The sequence below is a fragment of the Dermacentor silvarum genome, chromosome 7 (genome assembly GCF_013339745.2).
Source record: "Dermacentor silvarum isolate Dsil-2018 chromosome 7, BIME_Dsil_1.4, whole genome shotgun sequence".
Taxonomy (NCBI): Eukaryota; Metazoa; Arthropoda; class Arachnida; order Ixodida; family Ixodidae; genus Dermacentor; species Dermacentor silvarum.
Window position 1 is genome coordinate 60,997,908 of NC_051160.1, and position 21,775 is coordinate 61,019,682.

General features: G+C 43.8%; 1 protein-coding gene across 1 annotated transcript in view; it reads right to left on the reverse strand.

The window, feature by feature from the left end:
• Positions 1 to 2,964: 2,964 nt before the first annotated feature.
• Positions 2,965 to 21,775, reverse strand: part of LOC119458100 (protein PHTF2-like) — a 52,558-nt gene continuing 33,747 nt past the window's right edge. The window contains 7 exon segments of the mRNA XM_049670751.1: positions 2,965 to 4,837; positions 8,568 to 8,663; positions 11,424 to 11,579; positions 12,882 to 12,941; positions 12,943 to 12,969; positions 14,824 to 14,955; positions 17,299 to 17,398. Coding sequence (XP_049526708.1) covers positions 4,688 to 4,837; positions 8,568 to 8,663; positions 11,424 to 11,579; positions 12,882 to 12,941; positions 12,943 to 12,969; positions 14,824 to 14,955; positions 17,299 to 17,398 — 721 coding nt within the window. The 3' untranslated portion in view covers positions 2,965 to 4,687.

Genomic DNA, 21,775 nt, shown 5'->3' on the forward strand with positions numbered 1-21,775 from the left:
CAATCAGTCGATTCGAAGCATGAGTGACTGTACCTCGACCGAATGCGCAGTACAGTCACCTCACCGTCACCAAAAGTACATGAAAAGAATAAAACAGGCGTGTCACACGCAAGCAGTACAATACGAGTTGAAACGAAAACGTGCGAATTAGCGCTAGAACGAAGGGGAATCACATTCGAGGCTGGAATATTTTTGAACGGCGCTACCGCCCCACCCCCAGGTATTGAAGAATGATAAAAACGCCAAACAAATTATTTCTGCTACGCGACTTTGTGTGATCGCAAACAATGCTCGAATGGCGGGCCAGCTAGTGGAAGAGCAAGAAACGTAGTTCTATGCCGCCAAACGAGCCGCACAGGTTGAAATCTATAGTTTCGGCATGCTTACAGCACCCGCTGCGATAAGCCTGTCACGAGTAATTAACTCTCCATAATGTCCCTGTATGTACGTATACAGAGACACTAACTCTCCCGAACGCATTCCACGGGCCATGGATGACTGCAGTATGATTACGAATTAAAGTTTGTCTGTGTAACACCGTATCTCGCACGCGTGTCAGGATCACGGAGAAAAACAAGAAAACGCGATAAATCGTCACTCAAAATGTGGAAAAAAGCATTCATTTATCTGTCAAAGTACATGCCTCACCGTTTAATTTGACACCGCGGCAAGTTCACAGCATACCTTGCGAGCGCGTCGCGCAAACGTGACGTGCCCACGCAAAGGACATTTCGGGGTAACACTTCTCAAAAATAAGGCGCTTTCATGCGATACTCACTTTTTTGTCGGCGAAACGCAGGCATTAGAAGAGATCTATAGCTTGTCCGGTAATCGTATAAACGCGGGCGGACCGAGCGTTGGGGCGTGTTGGCGGAACTACGGTGGCTAAACCGTAAACGTGAGCGGCCTGCATGGTGCTGCCACCTGGTGGCGCAGAGCTCAAACAGACAAAAACAGCTAATATTGCAGTAACCAAGTGTATTCTACTTCGCTGATGGTGTAAATTTTCGGCAGCAGCCGAAAAGCAGCCGACAATTTACCCCAGCAGCGAAGTAGATTACACTTGGTTACTGCAATATTAGCTGTTTTTGTCTGTTTGAGCTCTGCGCCACCAGGTGGCAGCACCATACAGGCCGCTCACGTTTACGGTTCCGCCAACACGCCCCAACGCCCGGACCGCCCGCGTTTACCCGATTACCGGACAAGCAAAACCTCTCGACTAACGAGGCTGGATCCGCTTTCCGAGTCAAAGAAGCGACGCCGTGTACTCCAAGGTTCAACAAGGGCCGTTGGTTAACGAATTGAAACCACAAAATGGACAGCATTTGAATGCAAAGCATTATTTGCCTCAAATGCAGGCGCATTGCAATAGGCATTGATTCCCGTCTCGTTCCGGGCCTCTTCAATACTTAAAAAAAAAAGAAATCACCGACGATTACGACACTCCCTAATGCGAAATTTGAGCGCAGTTCTACAAGTGTCTTCATTTCGCGATATATCGGCTGGCACGGACAATTTGTCTCGTGCGGGACGTTGCAAACGGAGCGAAGTGTGGCACAACTCCCTCGCTAATCGTGAGATCGCGAGAGCCAGCGCGTGGGCGCGAATCACAGCAGCCGCCTCAGGACTTCCACTCATGCAGCGCTTTGTTTCCATATATGGTATCGTTGGCATCATCGGTGAACAGACGACGCGTGCTACTCTGGCGCCATCCCGTAGTTATCGTCGCCGCAGTGCCCGTCTTGCGCAACGCTAGGCTTTCCTTCTCAGGCTTTCGCCATACCCTCCTCGTCCTCCGCTTTCCTCCTCGTGCTCTCTTCGCTATCTCTATCTTTCACCCGCCGCTACTCTCCGCGTTCGCTCTTTCAGTTTTACGCTGTGCTAGCTCATTCGCTTGGTCACGAGGGACGCCGACGGCCGACGCTCTCCGTAGGAACGCGCGCCCAAAAGCTGCGCTCTAAAAGTGGTGATCGATGGTGGAATCGAACCTGTATTCGAGCACAGCGCAGCCCAATGCTTTGATTAAGCCCCGATCGCACGCAAACTTCTCGCGTGCCAAAGCACACTAGCTCTTCCAGAGGTCTGCCGCGTGCATCACGTGGCAGTTTCACGCATTATTCCCTCTTGACAGCCAGCGCTTTGACACGCCGTGTTCGGCACTGCCTTCGGGAATGGACCAAATTGCCGTCCTTCTCTCGTAGGAGCTAACGCCTTTTCCGGCTTACCTCCCTAATTTCCTCGCTCCATATTCTCTCATAATACCTAAAATTACCCTTTCTTCAAATTATATAACACTAATGATTATGTAAAACATTCGTGATATCTGTGCAATTTAAAACCCTGGCACACTGCAGAGTTGAGTGAACTCAAAGAGGCACTGAGACCGAGCGTCACATTTTATTGCGATATAAATTATATGGACACTCCCGGCAGATTTCTGCTGCCACCGTATGCTGTAGGTTTGAGGGAAAGGGTGCAAGGGTGATGGCTTGATGCGCTGACTCTTTTCGCGCGCACAAGGGAGGAGGCGGTGTCTTGTCGCGTACACAAGAGGGGGGCGAGAAGAGAAGTGGGACAGATCAGAGCGCGTCTCTTCTACTCCGGCCGCAGCTGCACACGGGGCAGCTGAGCACGGCCGCTTGCCGCTACTGCCACTTTTCGTCATGGCAGCGTTGCACCAGTGCAGTGAGGGTTCGAGTGAGATCTGTTCATGTTTGCCAGTATGTGCGTGACACCAGGCTTGTTAAGTTAATTAGTAAGCGAATGTTTACTGCTATTTATACGACCGATTCAAACTAAGAACCTTGCTTCATCTAGTTCTCTATTACCTTGCTATCGCTATCAATGCCTGCAACTTTTTTTTTTCAGTCTAAAACAGAACTATAATTAATTATCTGCATGTACCACCAATCACTGGTGTGAGAGCCGCTTTAATGAACAGAGTGAGCTGCCATTACAAATGAGTTTGTGCCAAAACAGCATTTTATTCAACGAGAACCAGAACACAGGCACAGGAACACAACCACCAGCCTTCCCCGGTTTATACTGCCACATCTGGTGTCCTTGTTAACATTGAACAATCTTAAGTCAATGGGAAATTGCAATCCCCCCCTACCCCAGAACACACACAAGCATGACGGATACCTTAAAATCAATGAAGAAAAGGAGAAAAATAATGCTGCAAAAAATGAGGTGTGTGTGTGTATAAGTTTAAAAAATACCACAACTTCTCTCTTACGACAACGAGGAATTATGAGCAACACAGCAACATCTTTATCAATTTGGGTCGAGGAGAAAGAGTGGCCCACGGGATCGGGCTAAGGTTAGTTAGCATTGCACGGTTCATAAGGTGTTGGAAAAGACAAGGCTCGAACAAACATGAAATATCTTGCCAAACCTAGCAGGAGTTGCCCCGATCGATGGAACATGACACCCTTTCATCACTCCTAACTAACCACTCTGCGAAACAACCAATGAGCATAACACCTCTGTTTCACGGGAGAATTTAATGAAGTTTGTTACAAACTACATTTGATGCATCAAATAGCATTACGTTTCATGCTGTGCTACACGACAAGCATTTGTGTAGAACAGTGACAGCGATGAGGCAAGTCATAGAAGTTGCAAAGAAAAGCTAGCAATGTTTGTGCAATACATTAATAAAAGTTGTTTTAGATATTCGTATAAATCATCTGAGGCACTTTAATCTTTTTTTTGTACGTAAGCAAGCAATACTTGGCAATACTAAGTCAAGACAAGACCTGGGCCTAGCAGGGATAGCCAATATGGCAGACCACAACATGTGTGCGGAGACTCTGAACACAAACCCTGCACTAGCATTCTAGTAAAGAAAATAACATCACAACAAACCCTTAAAACTGGTCGACTGTGACCATACATTGTGCTGATTTCAGTTATTTTTGTATTTCTTTCACGATGACATTCCATGGAGAGTATGCATTAGTTTGATTCGTAATAATGTGAATCAAATGTTCAATACACACTGGCAGAAATCAAAGGAGTCTCTCGACATACCATTGGAAATGTTTTTAATCTAGTGACACTAAATATACCTGCATAGCAGTGAACTAAACACATTAAATGTGAATGTCATTCTATACATACGACATTAAATATTCCCGTGTGACAAGGGCATAAATAAGACTAGCTACGGGCAAGTGAGATTTCACATGAGACGCAGTAGTCTTCACGTTACTGCAAGGAAGCCTTTCTTTCTTTTCTCTCTTTCTTGCTCTCTCTCTCTCTCTCTCTCTCTAGGAGACCAGCTACAACCAAAGGATTTAGAGAGCCTACATGGATATGCCAGGAAGCCTAACTTTGGTTTGGATGAGTTGTAGCCATGATTTGTGCCTGGAGACAGGACCATGTGCTCTACTAAAAAAAAGACCGTTACGATGTGCACGAACGTTAAAATGACATGGAGGGGGGGGGGGGGGCCCAGTGGGGCAAATGAGACTTGGTCTTTTGTACGTTTCGACATGGTATCGCTGTCGAGGAGAGACTGGGTGCTTTACAACTGAGGCGTTGACAGCCTAGCATCTAAGCTGCTGCCAATCCTACACACACCTCCTCGCGAATCGCCACTACCTTCCATCTTCCTTATGTCTATTTTTCGTCCAGAGTGGGGGCTTGACACCATCTAGCTAACAACCTGGTTTCTTCGCGTTCACTTGATTTTGATTTTATGCAGCTTCAGCTTGAAGCCGAACAGCTCGGTGAGTGCAGCCGAGAACGCGGAGAGGCAGACCACTTTGGTGATGTTGTACAGGTAAGGGTTGGCGCAGAGACCTGAAATCTTGAACGGACTCTCCAGCTCCTGCGAGAAGAAAAAAAGTCAGACATAAATTGCTTGGTTTTGAAGGATCCGTGCCTCCGTGCACTGACAAAAATACAGCAGGTTTTCTAGGAAGCCTGAGCCATCCTTACTTTTTATTTGTGGTTATATGGGGTAATTGAAGCCAAGAATTTCTTTAGCCTTCTTAATTTATTTCCCGTTTCCCTTACTCGGATGCAAGCCTTTAACAAAGGCTTGCAGCCTCTGCAGCCTAAAGGCATTCTTCACATTATTTTTGTATTATGTGCTGGTGATGTGATTGGGGGTATTTTCCGACCGAGGTTGTGAAGAAGCTAGGGTTAGTGAACACCATAGCAGTTTATTCAAAGACATTTCTGGGTAATGACAGCGTCAACTAGATCAATACAAGATTCTACACACTTTGCCACTCACTAGACTCACTAGAAGCACCAAGACATCTAGAGTTTACACTGAGTGATTAGGTGGGAGCCCCCTCAATAAGCTAAAGGTGTGACATTCCTCTTCTTCTGGCCTTTCCTTTTCAGAGTCCCTTTGCTGCACGGGCCTTCCCTCACCACTTGCCCTCTCAGTTTGCACATTTTGATCGTGGCGATTGCGCTGCACAGCAATGAGATCAATGCAATATCAGGAGCCGCTTTCACCGCGATTGCTGGGACTGTGGGGCTGCGCACCATGATCAAGAGCAACCGTCATAAAACAAACGCAAGTAAAAACAAAAAACACAACGACAACAACAAGAAAACAAAAGGCACGGCGGCCAGCAGTGCACTAACACTAACCCACGATTCTGTGGGAACTGTGCAAGCATAGCCATGCGACTCCACTTCACCAACAGTGAAGCTCGGATAAACCCTAGACCTCCTCGCCTGCCATTACTTGCCAGCTTGGGCGATAAGATAAAAGAATGTCGCTACCTTCAGTTTCATTCATGAGGCTTAAATTGGGTGCGGCTATTTGCGCCTGCTGGCGAGAACAATACGAAAGTTACTTTTACACACGCTACTAGACCAACGACACAATGCCCTGCACCGCACCGGCGATATTTCGCTGACACCTACCAAAGCAAAAGCTGTTCTGGCTCAGCGTGGCACAATTTGGGCCATTTCTCCCGCTTTGAGCGAAATATGATGGGTATCGAGTATCACAATGGCGCAACTGGCGCAGTACTCTCATCCCTGCTTTAAGCCACCTTGTCTTTTTATTCTCGTTTTCACTATGCTTTGAATTTTGGGCAGTGCTAACTTTGCTCTGCTCGGCAAAGTTGTGCCCTTGATGTGCAAATGTTGAGAGAAGACACTCTGCTGCCTTATTTGCTGGTACGTGGTGCCCCGATCAAGCTGCATTTAATTCCCAACCTGCGTGAGTTTCAAAACACTGCAAAGATTGTATTAGTGAAATAAACTTCAACTCATGCCAATGTCACCACATAATAAAAGGCTTAGAAGGCCATTAGGGGCGAACACGCACATACAGAAAGGACGAACAGATAAGGTGACCGTCCCTCTTCTGGATGCGCGTCCATTTGTACTTGATGTCCATAGGGATGGGCGAATAGTGAACTTGAGGTTCGAAGAGAATTCAAAGCGAATAGTGATTTGGTCGAATAATTTCGAATCGAATAGTTCGAATATATATATATCACATATTACAGTAAAACCTAGTTAATTCCGATTTCACGGGACCAAAAAAAATGTCCGAATTCACCTAATGCCAAGTTATCGGGTATCCAGAAAACAATGAGCAAATGCTTACTACGTCAGCACGATTTTATTAGTGTAATGGATGAGCACGTTCTTTTGCTATTTTGCGCAAAAGCAGTGTGGAAGCTGCAATTCTCGTGATCTCGTGACTGATTGGCTTTGCAGCGGCGATCGAGGCCTCGCGACTTCCTTCGCTGCACGACCGCGGTGCGCGCCATCATTTGCGACACGCTTTACAATACCGCGCGCACATCCCGACTATTTTGCTCGTCCATCGCGATGTAGCCGGTGCTCTTCATCCTCGACAGCTTTGCACCGAGTCAAACCGAAACACCTGTTTGTCGCAACCACGGCCGCTATCGACGCGATTATGAACGGCGACTTTGCGGTGCTTAAGGCACGCAGCCGACGCACACACCAAGTCAGAACGAAATACCGTTCGCTGCAACAACTGCAGACAAAATCACGGTTACTATCTATGCGATCAAGGATGGCCACTATTCAGCTTTTTAGGCATGCTGCCGACGTGTGTATTGAGTCAAAACAAAACTACTTTTGCCGCAACCGCTGCGGAAGAAACCGCCGCAGCTATCGATGTGATCATGAATGGCGACTATGAAATCCCGCGGCCAACGTGTTGTTATGTGCAGTGGTAAACGCAATAAAGGCACAAATAGGCACGAAGCATTCCGTCGTTGCTGTCATTCACGTACAACATGGACATACGATTTCCACTGATGAATATGGTGATGCGGACTCCGCCGCTTCATTTCGGTTGTATGCTAGTGCCGTTTCTGCTCTTTTGTGTCGCACATTTCCAGCTTATTATTGCAAAAATGTATAGCCTTCGAGATTTATGGTTGATGTATGGCAGCCATGACGTGAAGCATAGCCTCCGAGATGTGTACCAGCTGTCCGTGCCTTCTGGCTGCCTATTCGGAAGCACCGAATAATTCGAAAATATTGAATCCTTGGATTCAAATCAAAGTGAATAACGAATATAAAATTATTCGATCGAACATTCGATGATACCGAATGTTCGCCCATCCCTAGATGTCCATTTAAAATTTTTCACAAACTAGCCGAGCAAAAACTTCTTTCTAAAAGCAGCCTTTAAAGGAAGCGTTAGCTCGGGTCAACTAGGGTGCCGCCTATTCAAATGCACGTAAAACGCATAAATGCTTTTATGAAACAACCCCAAGACCAATCCGAGTGAAGTTTGTTACATTTGAGAGAAAGAGTTAAATTCCAGAGACTGTTAAAATCAGAATTTATATTTTGGCCCTGGAATTGTTTACAGAATTTACCGAAAATCAGTAAGTTAAAAAAAAAATAGAAGCACAAAGTGAACCATATTGTTAACTCCGCAATAAAAACAGATATCAGTTCTGTGAACTGCATATGTTAGATAAACTAAAGCAGACAACATTGATATAGTATCAATTTACAGCTTACGTGAGTTTGGTAGAACATCTACAAGGGTTTTGCAAAAGTCCTAATCACATAATAAAGGTATTTTTTAAAAGCGATGCATAATAAATCAATTTTGTTCCCTTTATACATATTATTAGATGCAATTTAAAGAATTGCGATATTGTTTCTCATTGCCGGGTTACAAAGTTGTAAACGTGATAGCGTTGCTTCTTCAATTCTACAATTTTCAAGAAAATTTCTTTAAATATTGACTGCCTAAATCAAAATTCCGCTTCCTACAGTAATTGTATTTCTTTTTTTTTTAATGCAACAAACTTCATTCAAATCGGAGCAGTGGCTGCCGAGAAAAACAAATTATGCTTTCCTGTGTATTTACGTAGGAGCCCCGAGCTAAAGCTTCCTCATAACAACTTTTCATCTCCAGGCAGCAGCATTTTTAAAACTCCACTTTCTTTTCAACTACAAGAGATGCCGTAACCATACATTCCTTTTGCACATTAAGAAAAACAAAACTAAGCAGTGCACACAGCCATCTCCAGACCAAGAAATAGAGGACATAGATGGCCACTCGACGGCGAGCACAGAAAATACCCCACCTTGAGTAGATCAGCAGCCAGTTTCAACACATTGTTGGCAAGCATCAACTCTTCTTTCTTATGTGGCTTTTGCTCCATGTGCAGGTAGAGGTTGATCTGGAAAAGGTTAAAAAAAAAAGAATGAGCAACCAAGTTAAGCAGTGTGGCACCCAGAATACTGATTCACAGAAATGTGTAACAAACAAACATGAAGAAAAGTGCATTAGTTTTGAAAGAGTCAGCATAAGAAAAGAAAAAAAAATAAGAAGGAAAACTGTGTCGGTGACAGTGAATGACAGTGACAGTGACTGACGGTGACAGTGACTGATGGTGACTGTCACAATGCAGGATTCTTGCACTGCATCAATGCCACGAGGACGTGTCAACACCCACTTCCTGAAGCACTCTCCTGTCTTACAGATGCCATTTTCAATTGCAGTTTTCTTTATCAGCTAAGTTGCCTCTCGATGCAAAACAAATGTAGATAGATTTTTCAAAAGATAGTATTATTAAAGACAATAATTAACAGTGTGTATCTAGCTTTAAAAATATAGTCACCGACCGAAAGTTCAGACAGCTTCGTGGCACTGCCACTGGATGCTTAGACTTAATAATGAAGTCAACTGAAATTACGGACACATTACAGCATGCCGTTCCATAATTCTGAATCCGACTGCACAAAAATGTGCTAATTCAGCTACCGAATCAAGCAGGATGAGCAATTTTTGTTTTGATAAGTTGCCGGAAACAAACTAGTGAAGCCTAATAAATCCAGTAGTTGCCAACTGCACCCAAACCACGGGACAAGCCAGGCCAAGCAACTAAGTTGTAAAGGCTACATTTACGGTTTGTCATGTGAGCCGTGAGAGTTCCACACATCCACCGTTTGTTCCCTTACGTGTTAAACAGTGACACGGTTCCAGGCAATATTGACTTTATCGCTTCCAATCATCAAGTAGCTTCAAGTAGTGCCAACTCCAGCTTTGGTTTCTGAGCCGACAAGGGCAGTGATTAAGCGAGGGAAGTGCAGGACAATGATTGTTACGAACAAGCCTGCATTCATTTGGCTATTGGAGCCCAGCCGACCTCTGCTTACGTTCCAAGGGGACATATATTCAGTGCATGCATTGACTGTACTTTCATTTACTTGTAGCAACAGCATGACAATGGTTGAAATATAGACTCAGTAGGCCGCAGGCAAGCGTAGGTGCATGTAGTAATGCGTTAACAAGCATTTTTTGGCCATTCGTCGAATAAAAAGTCACTCGTTTTTAGGCAAACCTGATATTTCGAAATCTCAATTATTCAGGCATTTAGGCGGACCTCGTCGAGTGCGAATTATCAGTCAGCGATTGTGTGATGAACCCCGCTATGAAGTCGCATCCACCAAGAGAGTACCTTTACCATGCAGAAGACTTCCATTAATTCAACTCTGGTCAATTCAATCTTTTGGTTAACTTGATCCCAACCGAAGGTCCCGGCCAGCACCCATGCATTTCTATGGGGCAAAAATTTTGTTGTTTCGATCATAAAGTTCGCCTTCACCACATAATTTTAACTGACCAGTCAGCGTGCGTGCACATGACCCGTATGGTGACCCCAATAGCGACCACTTTAGTGGCAGTGTCTGTCTCGGCGGAGCTTAGGGAACGGCAAATGCATTCAACACACGTCATCTCCTGTCGAAAACGCTTTTTTTTCGGCCAGCCCTAGGAAGATCTTTAAGCAATAACCGTGGCTTACAATGTCCAATTAAGGTATTTACCCAATTCTAATGCACATCTTCATTATTTAAAAAAGTAAATAAAATTGGGATGAAAATTGCCTGAGGGGTGCAATTGAATACAACACCAAAACCACCTGCATGGACTTTGTATGCTTTGCTGCATAACACAAATGTTCTGCAACGAAGCTCACTTTAAAAACCATGCGGCAAAGCTGACTTTACGGAACCGGCTGCCATTGTGCAACACTTAGTATATTTTTCTTGCTAAAGGATTGGGTGTGCATTAGATTTCTACTTTATTTAGGAGCTATAATATAATTTCTATGGTCGTTTTCTACTTTGGTCACACAGAAAGCTGGCACGTGTTTGATTCGGGGGGTGTGTTAGACTCCAGCAAATACTGCCAAATGAACTGGCAGTGCGTTTTGGCATTTTTTATGCATCTTGTTTAATTCAACCTGTCAGATAATTCCATCAGCTTTGTCGGCCCCGTTAGGGTCGAATTAACCGAAGTCGACTGCCTCCAAATTCTGTTATATAAGCATACATACCTTACACATTGATGTCGGCAAGAAACATTTCACATTATTTCATCATAATCCGATAATTTGTTGTACTCATGTTCATTACACTGAGGTTCGATTTGGTCACTTAGGTATGTACAACTTCCTCCACGCTTACTAAGCTAGGCTTACCGACGTATCCATAAACGGTCCTCGACTCAAAGCTCTTCCATTCCACCGAGTTGAGCTCGTCACCGCCCGTCGACTAAAGAAGACATTACGCTTCCAGTTCTGTCGGATGAGGTGCTGCCATCCACTTTCTCCAGTAGAGGTGGAGCGTTGTTCAGTGGAGGAACATTCGAGAATACGGGGGGTTTGACTTAAGTGTCCTTTTATGCTAGCCATCATGGCATGCCTGACAGGCCTCATTTAGAATTTGCAGCAGTGAGATAAAAAAATTCACAACTAAGTGGATCTATCTGCTTCGCCTTCTGCCTCTACCAGAATCTGTCTTTTACAGGTGAGCCATGCAAGACAGGAGGGTCATGGGAAGATGGATATCTGAAGTGACAAACGGTGTCGCTGGGCATTCCCCGTTCGACCAATGTTGACCGCTTTTGCATGCGAAAGCGCACAAGTGCCGCTGACCTGTTCAGTGATGAGCACCGAGAGGTTGCGGTACTTCTTGTTGATCTTGGAGCCGAGGATCATGAAGCGCATGAGGAAGATGCCGAGGGCCATGCTCCAGCAGACCATCTCCCAGCAGTAGAGGCGCTCGGCAAACTGCTCGTTCTCCTTAAGCCACTGTGGAGTAGAAGGGTCCCCAAACAGAACACACTCTTTTGTGACAGGTCCTGAGCTTAAGTACGAAACGACATAGCATGTGAGATCAAGGACAACATCCCGCTTGGCCGTGAGTAACATTTCGAACCTTTCAACCACACGTTTCTTGGCTGGCACACGGTTTTGTTTTCTTGTACTAATGTGAACTTACCTGCCGACCAGACGAGATGTCGTCGAGGTGCAGATTTCATTTTGCGATCGAACCCGTTTATATTGAACTTGTGTACTCCCCCGCTTATTTCAAACTCATCGCACTCTTTTGTGTGCTCGATATAATGGGTTTGATTGTATTGCAGGAACATGAATAAAAAGAAAGAAAAAAGCAGGATTGTATTGGAAAGTTTCTGTTTCACAACAATCAAACATGCTTGTACTGTACTCTCAAAATGGTGCGCAGGAGTTTGATATAAATGGGAGCGTGCAAGTTCAATGTAAACACGCTTGATTGTACAGCAAAATGAAATCAATAACATCTTGTCTCGTCAGTAGATAGATTCATATTACAAAAACAAAAAACAAACACAAGGGCACCAACTACAAGTCTGGTTAAGAGGCTTAAACAGGTTTTTAAACGAGGTGTCATTCAATTACTAATTTCATTCTGAAATAGAATTAAACCCATTTAATATCAAACTAAAAAAAAAGCATCCACGAATTTGACGTAATCCGTAATTCAATATGAAAGTTCTATGAAATCAGATGTTTAAAATACAGCCAAGTTTTGTTTTCTCTTTCTTTTTTTTAGAACTTCCTTTACTAAGATAGACGTTCATTGGCTCTTAGGCAAATGGTACGTCACAAAATCATGCATCCATTAAACTAGTGCGCATAAACCTATTGGCCGAAGGATAAGTGATTTTCTCTTAGGGGCTGTTGGCACGGCACATATTGGTCATGGCACTGTAATTCTGCACACAGCGCATGCCATGGTAGCAGAAAACTTTTTCTTCCTTCATGGCAAGTGCAGTAGCAGAGCGTCAATGTGGGAAAGCCGACTTACAAGGGCATTTTGCACGGACATAGCTAGCAAGAATATATGCACAAAGACGGGGAGGACACGTGAATAGACTAGACAAGCTTCTGCAAGTAGCTCAGCCTATCGGGCATAGAAACTATATTAATTTGGTACAACCGCTCATTTTGCCACGTATTCTCGCTGAAACTTCGCGATGCCCCACAACTGTTCTACATAAGGGATAATTCGATATATGCGTTCCTATGGAGGCCAAAAACTGTCGCAATGCTGTAAGGTTTTCATCATACCTGCACGCAGAGGAAGGACAGGATGCAAACACCGATGATGAATGCTGTGGACACAATCACAGTCTACCGATCTCTGGGGGCCATGTTTCTGAAAAGATCAAAAGACAAAAAATAAACAATGCACACGAGTTGGCAGAAATTGGGCTCTGTGAAGAAGTGGCAGTTGAGGATGAGAAATGAAGCTATACACTATCCTACTGCATTTATGCAAATTGAGAGAAGTGGCACGTGAGGGAGCAGATCTTACCCATTTTAAATGCTGCCACGTGAACAGCTACATTTAACTATTCACCAACTTTAAGTATCAAGCGGCAAGTTGTCTTTCCTTTCCCTCTCATATCCCCATTTCATTATTATTTCTACAGCTTGTGTCAAACGCGACACACAGGCGTGCCTGCGCGGCAGGCAGGCAGCGGCAGCTCACATTTTGTTTTTGTTTTGCAGGATTTCACGCTCCTTTTCCTTTCAGCACAGATACCCAGCAGCCAGATTGAATTGTTAAACCTTAATGCAGCATGGGAACAAATGCGCATGGGAACAATGTAGCAAGCAGTTCATTTTACTATAAAACACACAGACAAATGTTCACAGTGCCACGACTGCTCATTGATACATCCAAGTATTGTTCAAACCGGTAATGTTATAAGTGGGTTTGGCTGCACTTGTTTCTGTCTAATTAAAATGTTTCGATGTCTGTCCCCTCCTCGTTTCTTTTCTTGCAGCCCGATAATAAAATTATCGGTTATAACAATGAAATTTTCTTGGCACTTGGATGCGCTGGTATACGTGGGTTCAACTTCAGCTCAGACCGATTCTAATGTAACCGCCTATAGTGTGGTCTTTCCTGACTCCCATTTATTTTCCCACAGTGCTCATATACGCATACGGCTTACAGTGCAGCCGCGGGGGACGAAATACCAGTCGTAATGCGGTTGCTAGAAAATCACGCAGACAAGTGAAGCAGCGAGCGCGCTTCTCAACGAGGTGCGCCAATCGAGGATAGAGTGACGAGGGCGATGCGCAGGAGAAGGAACCGCAGAGTGAAAAAGTGAACGCCGAATGTAGGAAAAAAAAGATTTTAACCCCTGCGGTGGCAGTGTGTACGTGCTGCTGGCTCAGCGGGTGTACGGGGGTTGCCTAGGCGACAGAGAAGCCTTTTGCTACAGTTGCTTGCCAGCAGCGCGCGCTCCGCAGCGAACGCGTGTGCATCGTCACTCTTTGGCTCTTCGGTTTGTGCGCGAAGAGTAAATATAGTAGTTTTCTTTGGACACGGACGGGGTTGCAAAAATGTCTGAATTATCGGGCAGGCCGGAAAAACTAATTTGAACCATAAAATCAATTAATTCTTTTACAGTTCGAGCACCGTGGAAAAATCGGTCGAGGCCACAAGTGAATTTCGGTTCGGCCATTGCGAAATGCAGATATTGCGCGTGCGACCTTGACTTCGTGATACTGTCAGTTTAAGCTGTGTTCTGAAATTCATCAATTCGGAACGCTGTTCCCACGTGAACTTTCACCGCTGCTACCAGTACGCGCACGTACAAGCTTTTGCTATATACCTCATCGGGAGGCGGCGCCAAATATTGCAGTTAGATGCAGAGTCAAAGAAATGTTTCGCAGCGGCTGCACGGCACTTGGAAAGCAGCGAAACTACCTTGCCAACAAAAGTGAGGGCACACCCTAGTAGTATTCTTTGACTCCCGAACACAAGCGGCTGCTTCATCTACATGTTTTACATGTGCACAGTCTTTGAAAAATGTTGTTTTGATTATAGTGCAGTACCACTTATAGTGAGTGCGGAAGTTCTCGACTCCGACGACTCATGCTTTAGGCGGTCTATGCTGTATCTTTTCTCTGTCCCTTCACCAGATGCAATACATTCAAAAAAAAAAAAAAAAGAAGTGTTGAACGCAATGGTGGATGCGATGTCACCTTACTTTACCTTGAGGTAGGAGCGCACGGACAACCAGGTTTTTATGTTGCGCACTTTGTTCAGCCGGAAATGTGGGAGATCTGAACGCAGTGCCCTTCTTGCTGAAGTAAGGTGGCAGAAATACTTGGCATAGAGAAACCTCTGCAAACAAACAAATAAAAAAGAAAAGAAAAGAAAGAAGATAAGTACACTGAAAGCAAGCAGAAGAGTGATAGACCTGCAAGTGCCAAGTGTCTGCGTTACTCAAACACTATATTACATAACTTTACCAGAAATAAATCAATGCCACAATTTAGGGAATAGGATTAAGGTGAGACTTTGTTTAGTCAAAAAGACAGATGAACCCTGTGATGACGAAATCAGCAGGGTAAGTGAAAACATTTGCTTTTGCAAGGATTTTGTTGCTGCGAAATGAAACAGCACAGACAGGAGAAGGTGCTGCGAAATGAAACATTGCTGTCAAAATTCTGTTAGCCTACTTTGACGAGCCTTGCTCGTGGCTATTCAGAAGTGCATTGCCAACAGCACAAAGTTGGCCAGTAATGACGGTACTGCCGTGGTGCGGTATTCTCGGCCGATAACTTGCGTGGATATGATAACCTTTGCATGACTCTACACCAGATGCATTGGCTTCTACGACCAACAGCGTTCCTCCAGTGCTAAGCATGCTATCTTGGCACGGGGCCAGGAACACTGTCGCCTAGTAGATGATGACACACCTGGTGCCGAGTTACTCGAAATCTCGCGAAAGTGGTCGTACCCCCAAGAGTGATAGTCCAAGCACAAGGCCTTATTGAACAAATCTTCGACCGGCAATGCCGAATCCGCACACGATGCCAGGTGGGTGGTAATGAAACCAGCGCTCTTGATTTTGGTACTACCCAACGGGCATTGTGATGGGATTTGGCGGCGCCGGACAGAGATTCGCTTGATGGGGCCGTATTTTCCACTCACTTCCCACTCACTACTCACCACTCATTTCCCTCTCCCCCACTCATTTCCCCTCACTTCTCACTCACTTCCCACTCACTCACTTCCCACTCACTTCCCCACTCACTTCCCACTCACTTCCCACTCACTTCCCCAGGTCTCAATCCCAAACAGAAGTGGCTCACACTAAGGCCACCGTCTCAAGCCCCATAAACAAGTCTTTCTTTTTGCTGCACCTTGTTTTCTCTGCCTACGACTGATCAAACAACACTGAGCCACAGAGTATACACGGCGCGCGGTATGCAAAAAGCGCTGTCGCATGTCAGTAGAGCTCAATTGCAATGCGGCCATGCCATTTGGAACAAGCAATTGCAAGCAAGATGGTGTAGTAATCACTAGGATGCTTTTCTGATTTTGTAAACAAAAATGGCGGCGGCCTAGTTACTTTTCATTGTCAACAGATACGAAATGCATTGAATCGTGTTGGTGTTCGCCAGAGATAACAAGAATAATTTCGCTGTGGCGAGAATTTTGTTGTCTCTGGCTTATCTTATTACGAGGTTCGACTGCATACATTTTTTTTACACTCATGTTGTAGTGGCAAAGAAAACCCAGAACCTTGCCAAAAGTGTGAGTTAAGAATTCAGTACTTCATTAGGCAAACTTGGGCGACTACTCAAATCACTATGATAGTAACAAACATGGTTGTTGGCCATCGAATCTAAACTCATGGGTTAAGTCCGTCTGCCATTATACATGTCTAGCCGTACATTCTAGAGTAATAGCTGGTGCTCTTGAGTACATTCAAGAATGCAAAAAGTTATTCACGACACACACCCAATCTATTAGACATGTCTACTTTGCTGCAGAGCTGGTGACAATGTTAGTGAATTTCCAGATTCAATAGGGATGCCTCGATCCAAGCGACAACTTGATTACAGTAATGATCTGGTGAAAACGAAACGCTGGCAAACTCGCACAAAAAAAACCAAAAAAAACAAGGACGTGTGGCAGTATTGCGTTCCTTTCAGAGCACATGTCTTTAGCTTTCAAAAGATTTATAGCCCTTGGGTGCGTGTGACTGCCATAAAAAAACTTAATCCTTTTTGTTGTGTTGTCAACCAGAAAGCGAACACGTCTTGTCCTTGTGCTTCATTTTCATTTTCCTCAGGATGCAATTTCAGAACATGTTCATACTTCTGCTTTTTCAAGAAAACTGCTCACTGCATGTGAATAAAACTCTGTTAACAATTGAGCTGGAGGACAGTGTTTTGAATGAATCAGGTAAATCTGTTCTAAGCGCTCAATTTCAACCAGCTGAACGTACTTTAAGAAACAAGAAATACAGTCAAACCTCGATATAACGAAGTTGTACTTGCAGCGAAAAACTTCGTTATATCGAGCATTTTGTTATATCAAGGTTTCGTTAATTCAATGAAACTAAGATGAGGAAATAAAAATAGTTTGTTACATCGCGAATTTCGTTAAATCGAGGTTCGTTATATCGAGGCTTGACTGTATATCGCAATATGTGCTACTGAGTACGCATTATACCTGTTTGAAGGTTCTCTCGGCAACTGACAGCAGGAAGAAAAACACGGCTCCGAGAAAGAAGCGCTCGATGAGAGAGATTGTCAGAAGCGTGGACGAAACACTGCAGAAAGTGGGAGAAACGAAAATGTCAGTCAGCTTGGTAACACGAGTGATGTGACGCAAGTGCGGAATCACTTCTTCAACAAAAGGGCAGCCTACTGACATGTAAAATCACAGACTGAATTTACTCATGCAAGACGCACACTTATCATCAACATCTTATAAGCTCCCGTCTCTAAATAAGCGAAGACTTTTTTTTTTTTATTTGGGTAACACTGAGTACTAAACTGGGGTGCGATCACGCAAACAGCTCGCTTTTCCGTTCCTTCGCTTGCCTTCTCATGATCGGTCAGAATTGTGATTGCGTCAGCGGCCGTCAGAGACAGCGGGGCGGTAGTGCAGCTTTCCCACTTTGTGACGTAGCAGTCAAACCGAACGTGCGGAAAGCGAGCCGTTTTGCGCGATCGCACCTCTGATGTTCCCTTTAACAGTGGACTGAAATGTACATTAATTGCTTCTGCGTTCCTGACCTGTCGCCAACTAAGCTTTGCCTGGCATCCTATTCTGCCAAGGCACTACCTTGGCAAAAACCTTGTTATAACTTAAGATCCCAAGGTGATCTGTCTTCTAATATTTCCTCTGTGAGAAGCATGCAGTATCTCAAAGGCTGACAAGAACTTCATTTGTTGGTATGCCATCAGTATAAATTGAATACAGAACAGGAAATAACTTATTGGAATGCCTGCCACGCATAATTACATGGAAAGCGTGACGTGTGATGACTCTGTAGTCGGTTTCTAAGCGCACAGTGATCCCAAGTGTAAATTTTGGAGTCTGAATTAAGTTACTGTTACAATTGCAGGTGAACCTAGAAACAACATACGGTCGAGCGCCTCTAGAATGAACGCCTCTACATCGAAATGAGCTGTATAACGAATGAATAATTCTGTCCCAGTTCCATTGTGAGTTGTGCGGAGCGCTACCTTTAGAACGAAGTTATCTGCATAACAAATGATTTCAGAGGCCCGAAGCTCTTCGTTATAGAGGCGTTCGACTGTATTGCAGTAGCTTCGATATTGTTTGTGCCTGAATTTGTACTAATATAGAATATGAATGAATGAATAAATGAATGATGAGTAAATGATTGAATGAATGAATGAACGGTTTATTTATTTCTGTAGATACCCTTCTGTAATGGCCCTTTTAACTCACTTTCTTCCAATAATGTACACCGAGAGCAGCGGAAATGATTTTGCAAGCAAAAACTTCTTACGCGCTGTCATGATCACATGATCAAAACCATACTGACCAGGCAACCAATGCTAAGAAATCCTTCGCTCTTAGAATTGCAACAGACACCTGCACCTAAGAAGTTAATAGTATCTCTAACCCAAAAAGGTGGTATTTATCAAACCCGACGTTGCATGGCCAACCTCCGATAGTTAAATGATGAATGACAGTGGGGTGCGGCTTTATAATCCACAGTAATAAGGGTCATGGAAGGAGAGCTGCACTTTCGATGGTAACTGGTTTCCTAGTATACTTGACCGACGAGACAAGAGGAAAGTGGCTAAGGGATGGTGGTGTCGACGCAAGAACGGGCGCTATTTTGCTGCGGCAGCTTTTACGGTGAAGCTACGTATTAAGGGGAGCTTCACAGCTGCTTTTGCGCGGCAGCATACTTGGTGTAAGCCAGCAACGCAACCTGTGTTGGAGTCACCAATTATGGATTTGAAACGTAATTATCAATGATTATAAAAAATGACTTATCTGTACCTCACTCGAATAGATAACTTCTTCGCACATTTTCTTTTTGCCAAGCATCGATAACTTTTGTTTGTTTATTTATTTATTCTTTATACACAGCGCAAAGAAGGCATTACAGTGGGGGGGGTGAGGTTATAATTCGTAGAACAATAATGATAATATCAGCAGAACCTCTTTCGCAGTACATATAAACAAAGGTAGACAACATGAATCAATTTCATGGACAACAGGAACGGTAAGACCAACAATAATGATAATATAAGGAGGGATTATGTGAATATATATATATATATATATATATATATATAGTGTTCAAAAGTATGAATCAATTAACACGGTCTACAAAAATAATGCTGGCCGAAACATGGGCTTCAATATAGTTGAAATAAGAGTGAGAACATACACTCACTACAACAGCACAAAGAAAACATCACTAGATACAACACTCACGACGTAATAAGACATATATTCCAATCACGAATAGTTTTTTGAAAAATAAGACATCCTGAGCAAATCTAACCTGCAAGCAAGTTCACAGACCTTTAGCGAATGGTCAACGTGTTGTGACCAGTAATGCAGTTGCATTATATGTCTCTCCCTTTGTACGCCAAATATGCAGTATGGGAGGGTCCCATACTACACATGCATATTCAACAACTGATCTAACATACGTTTTATAAAGTAACTTGCACATAGATTGGGTGAATAATCTGGAGTTATGTCACAGAAAACCCGAAGTTTTACTCGCTTCAGCTGCAACATTGCCGATAAGTCACTGCCATGATAATTCGGCTGTGTAATAAACCCCTAAATATTTCAACGCTGTGACTTTAGTTATTAGGTAATTGTTAGTCCTGTAGGAAGAATTAAAGGGGTTCTTTTTGCAAGTAAACGTCATATGAACTGTGTTAGTTTGATTTAATTGCAAATGCCATTGATTACACCATTGATAGACTTGATCTAGGTCCTTCTGAAGGATTTCAGCATCATCCGTTGTAGTAATCGCTCTGTACAAAACGCAGTCATTTGCAAATAGCCTAATGTGTGACGTCACACCTTCAATAACATCACTTATGTATAATAGGAACAACAGGGGCCCCAGAACGAAACTCTGAGGCACCCCGGACGTAACTTTCTGTAAACGCGACTGAACCCCATTTAAAACCACAAACTGTCGTCTTAACATGAGGTACTCTGTGACCCAAAAGACAATCTGAGGATGAATACTTGTGCATTACCATTTTTGTATAAGTAAAGAATGCAGTACCGTAACAAACGCCTTTCTAAAATCAAGAATGACACAGTCAACAAAAAGTCGTTTATTCAAAGCAGAAACAAGATCACGTGTGAATTCAGATAACTGTGGTACAGGAGAAGCCTTCCCGAAATCCATGCGGACAAGGCGTAATCAGAGAATGACAACTCATGTGCTACTATGTTTGCGATAAAAATGTACCGCAATGGTTTGCAGGCAACATAGGTTAGGGATATTGGATGGTAGTTTGCTACATCACTTCGAGGGCCAGACTTGTGAATAGGAACAATAGTGGTTTTCCAGTTGTCTGGTAGGCTGGCCTTGCAAGCAATTTATTGCAAATTAATTTCAAGTACTGGTGCAGCAAAAGATGAAAAAAGAATGTTGGGTAAGCTATCAGGGCCACCAGCTTTCTAAGAGTCTAACCATGGCAGCAACAATTCTATGCCGCACACACTGATTACATATCCTCCATATCACCAACCCTTGTAGGCGTCACAGTCGCACGAGCATCAGATGATATGTCAGGTGTGAAAACGAAACTGAAATAGCTGTTGAAGCATTATGATTTACTGATGTAGTCACAAACAATGACATCACCAAGCATGAGCGGCTGTACAGATACAGTAGAATTCTGTTAATTCGAATCCATTTAATTTAATTTTTGGCTAATTCGATCCTGACCGAAGGTCCCTGCCGGCACCCATGCATTTCTATGGGCCCAAACGCTCATTATTTCGATCCTAAAATTGGCATTCAACAGATAATTCAAACTTGACCAGTCAGTCAGCACACTATGCTGACCTCTATGGTGACCCCAATAACGACCCCTTCAATGGCAGTGTCTGTCTCGGCGGAGCTTAGGGAACAGCGAATGCATTGAACACACGTCATATCCTATCGAAAACACTCACTTTCAGATCACCCTAGGAAGATCTCCAAGCTGTAATGGTAGCTCACAATGTCTGATCACGGTATTTAACCAGTATTTATCCGAAATTGAGTCGAAAATTGCCCCAGTGCAATCAGATACTTTACCTGCATAACAAGGCTGTATTGTGACAAAGCTGACTTTACTAAACCTGCCGCCATTATAAATATTGAGTGCGCATTAGAGTTCTACTTTAATGCGCACTACTACAAATGCGCGCTACTACAAAAAACGTACATAATTTGCACTGTTCTATAAGACGCACCGACGAAAAATTCAGAAAAAAACTGCCTCTTATACACCGGAAAGTACGGTAACAGATTCACATTAAAAAAAATTATTTTCAACTGCAAAACTCCATTATCAGTAAAACAAATGAGGCATAAATGCCAACAGATGTAGACAAAAACATGAAAAAGCCTGAAAACTAAAGTCAGAAAAGACAGCACTAATCAGTCTCTTTCGTGAGAGTCTGGTTTTCCAGT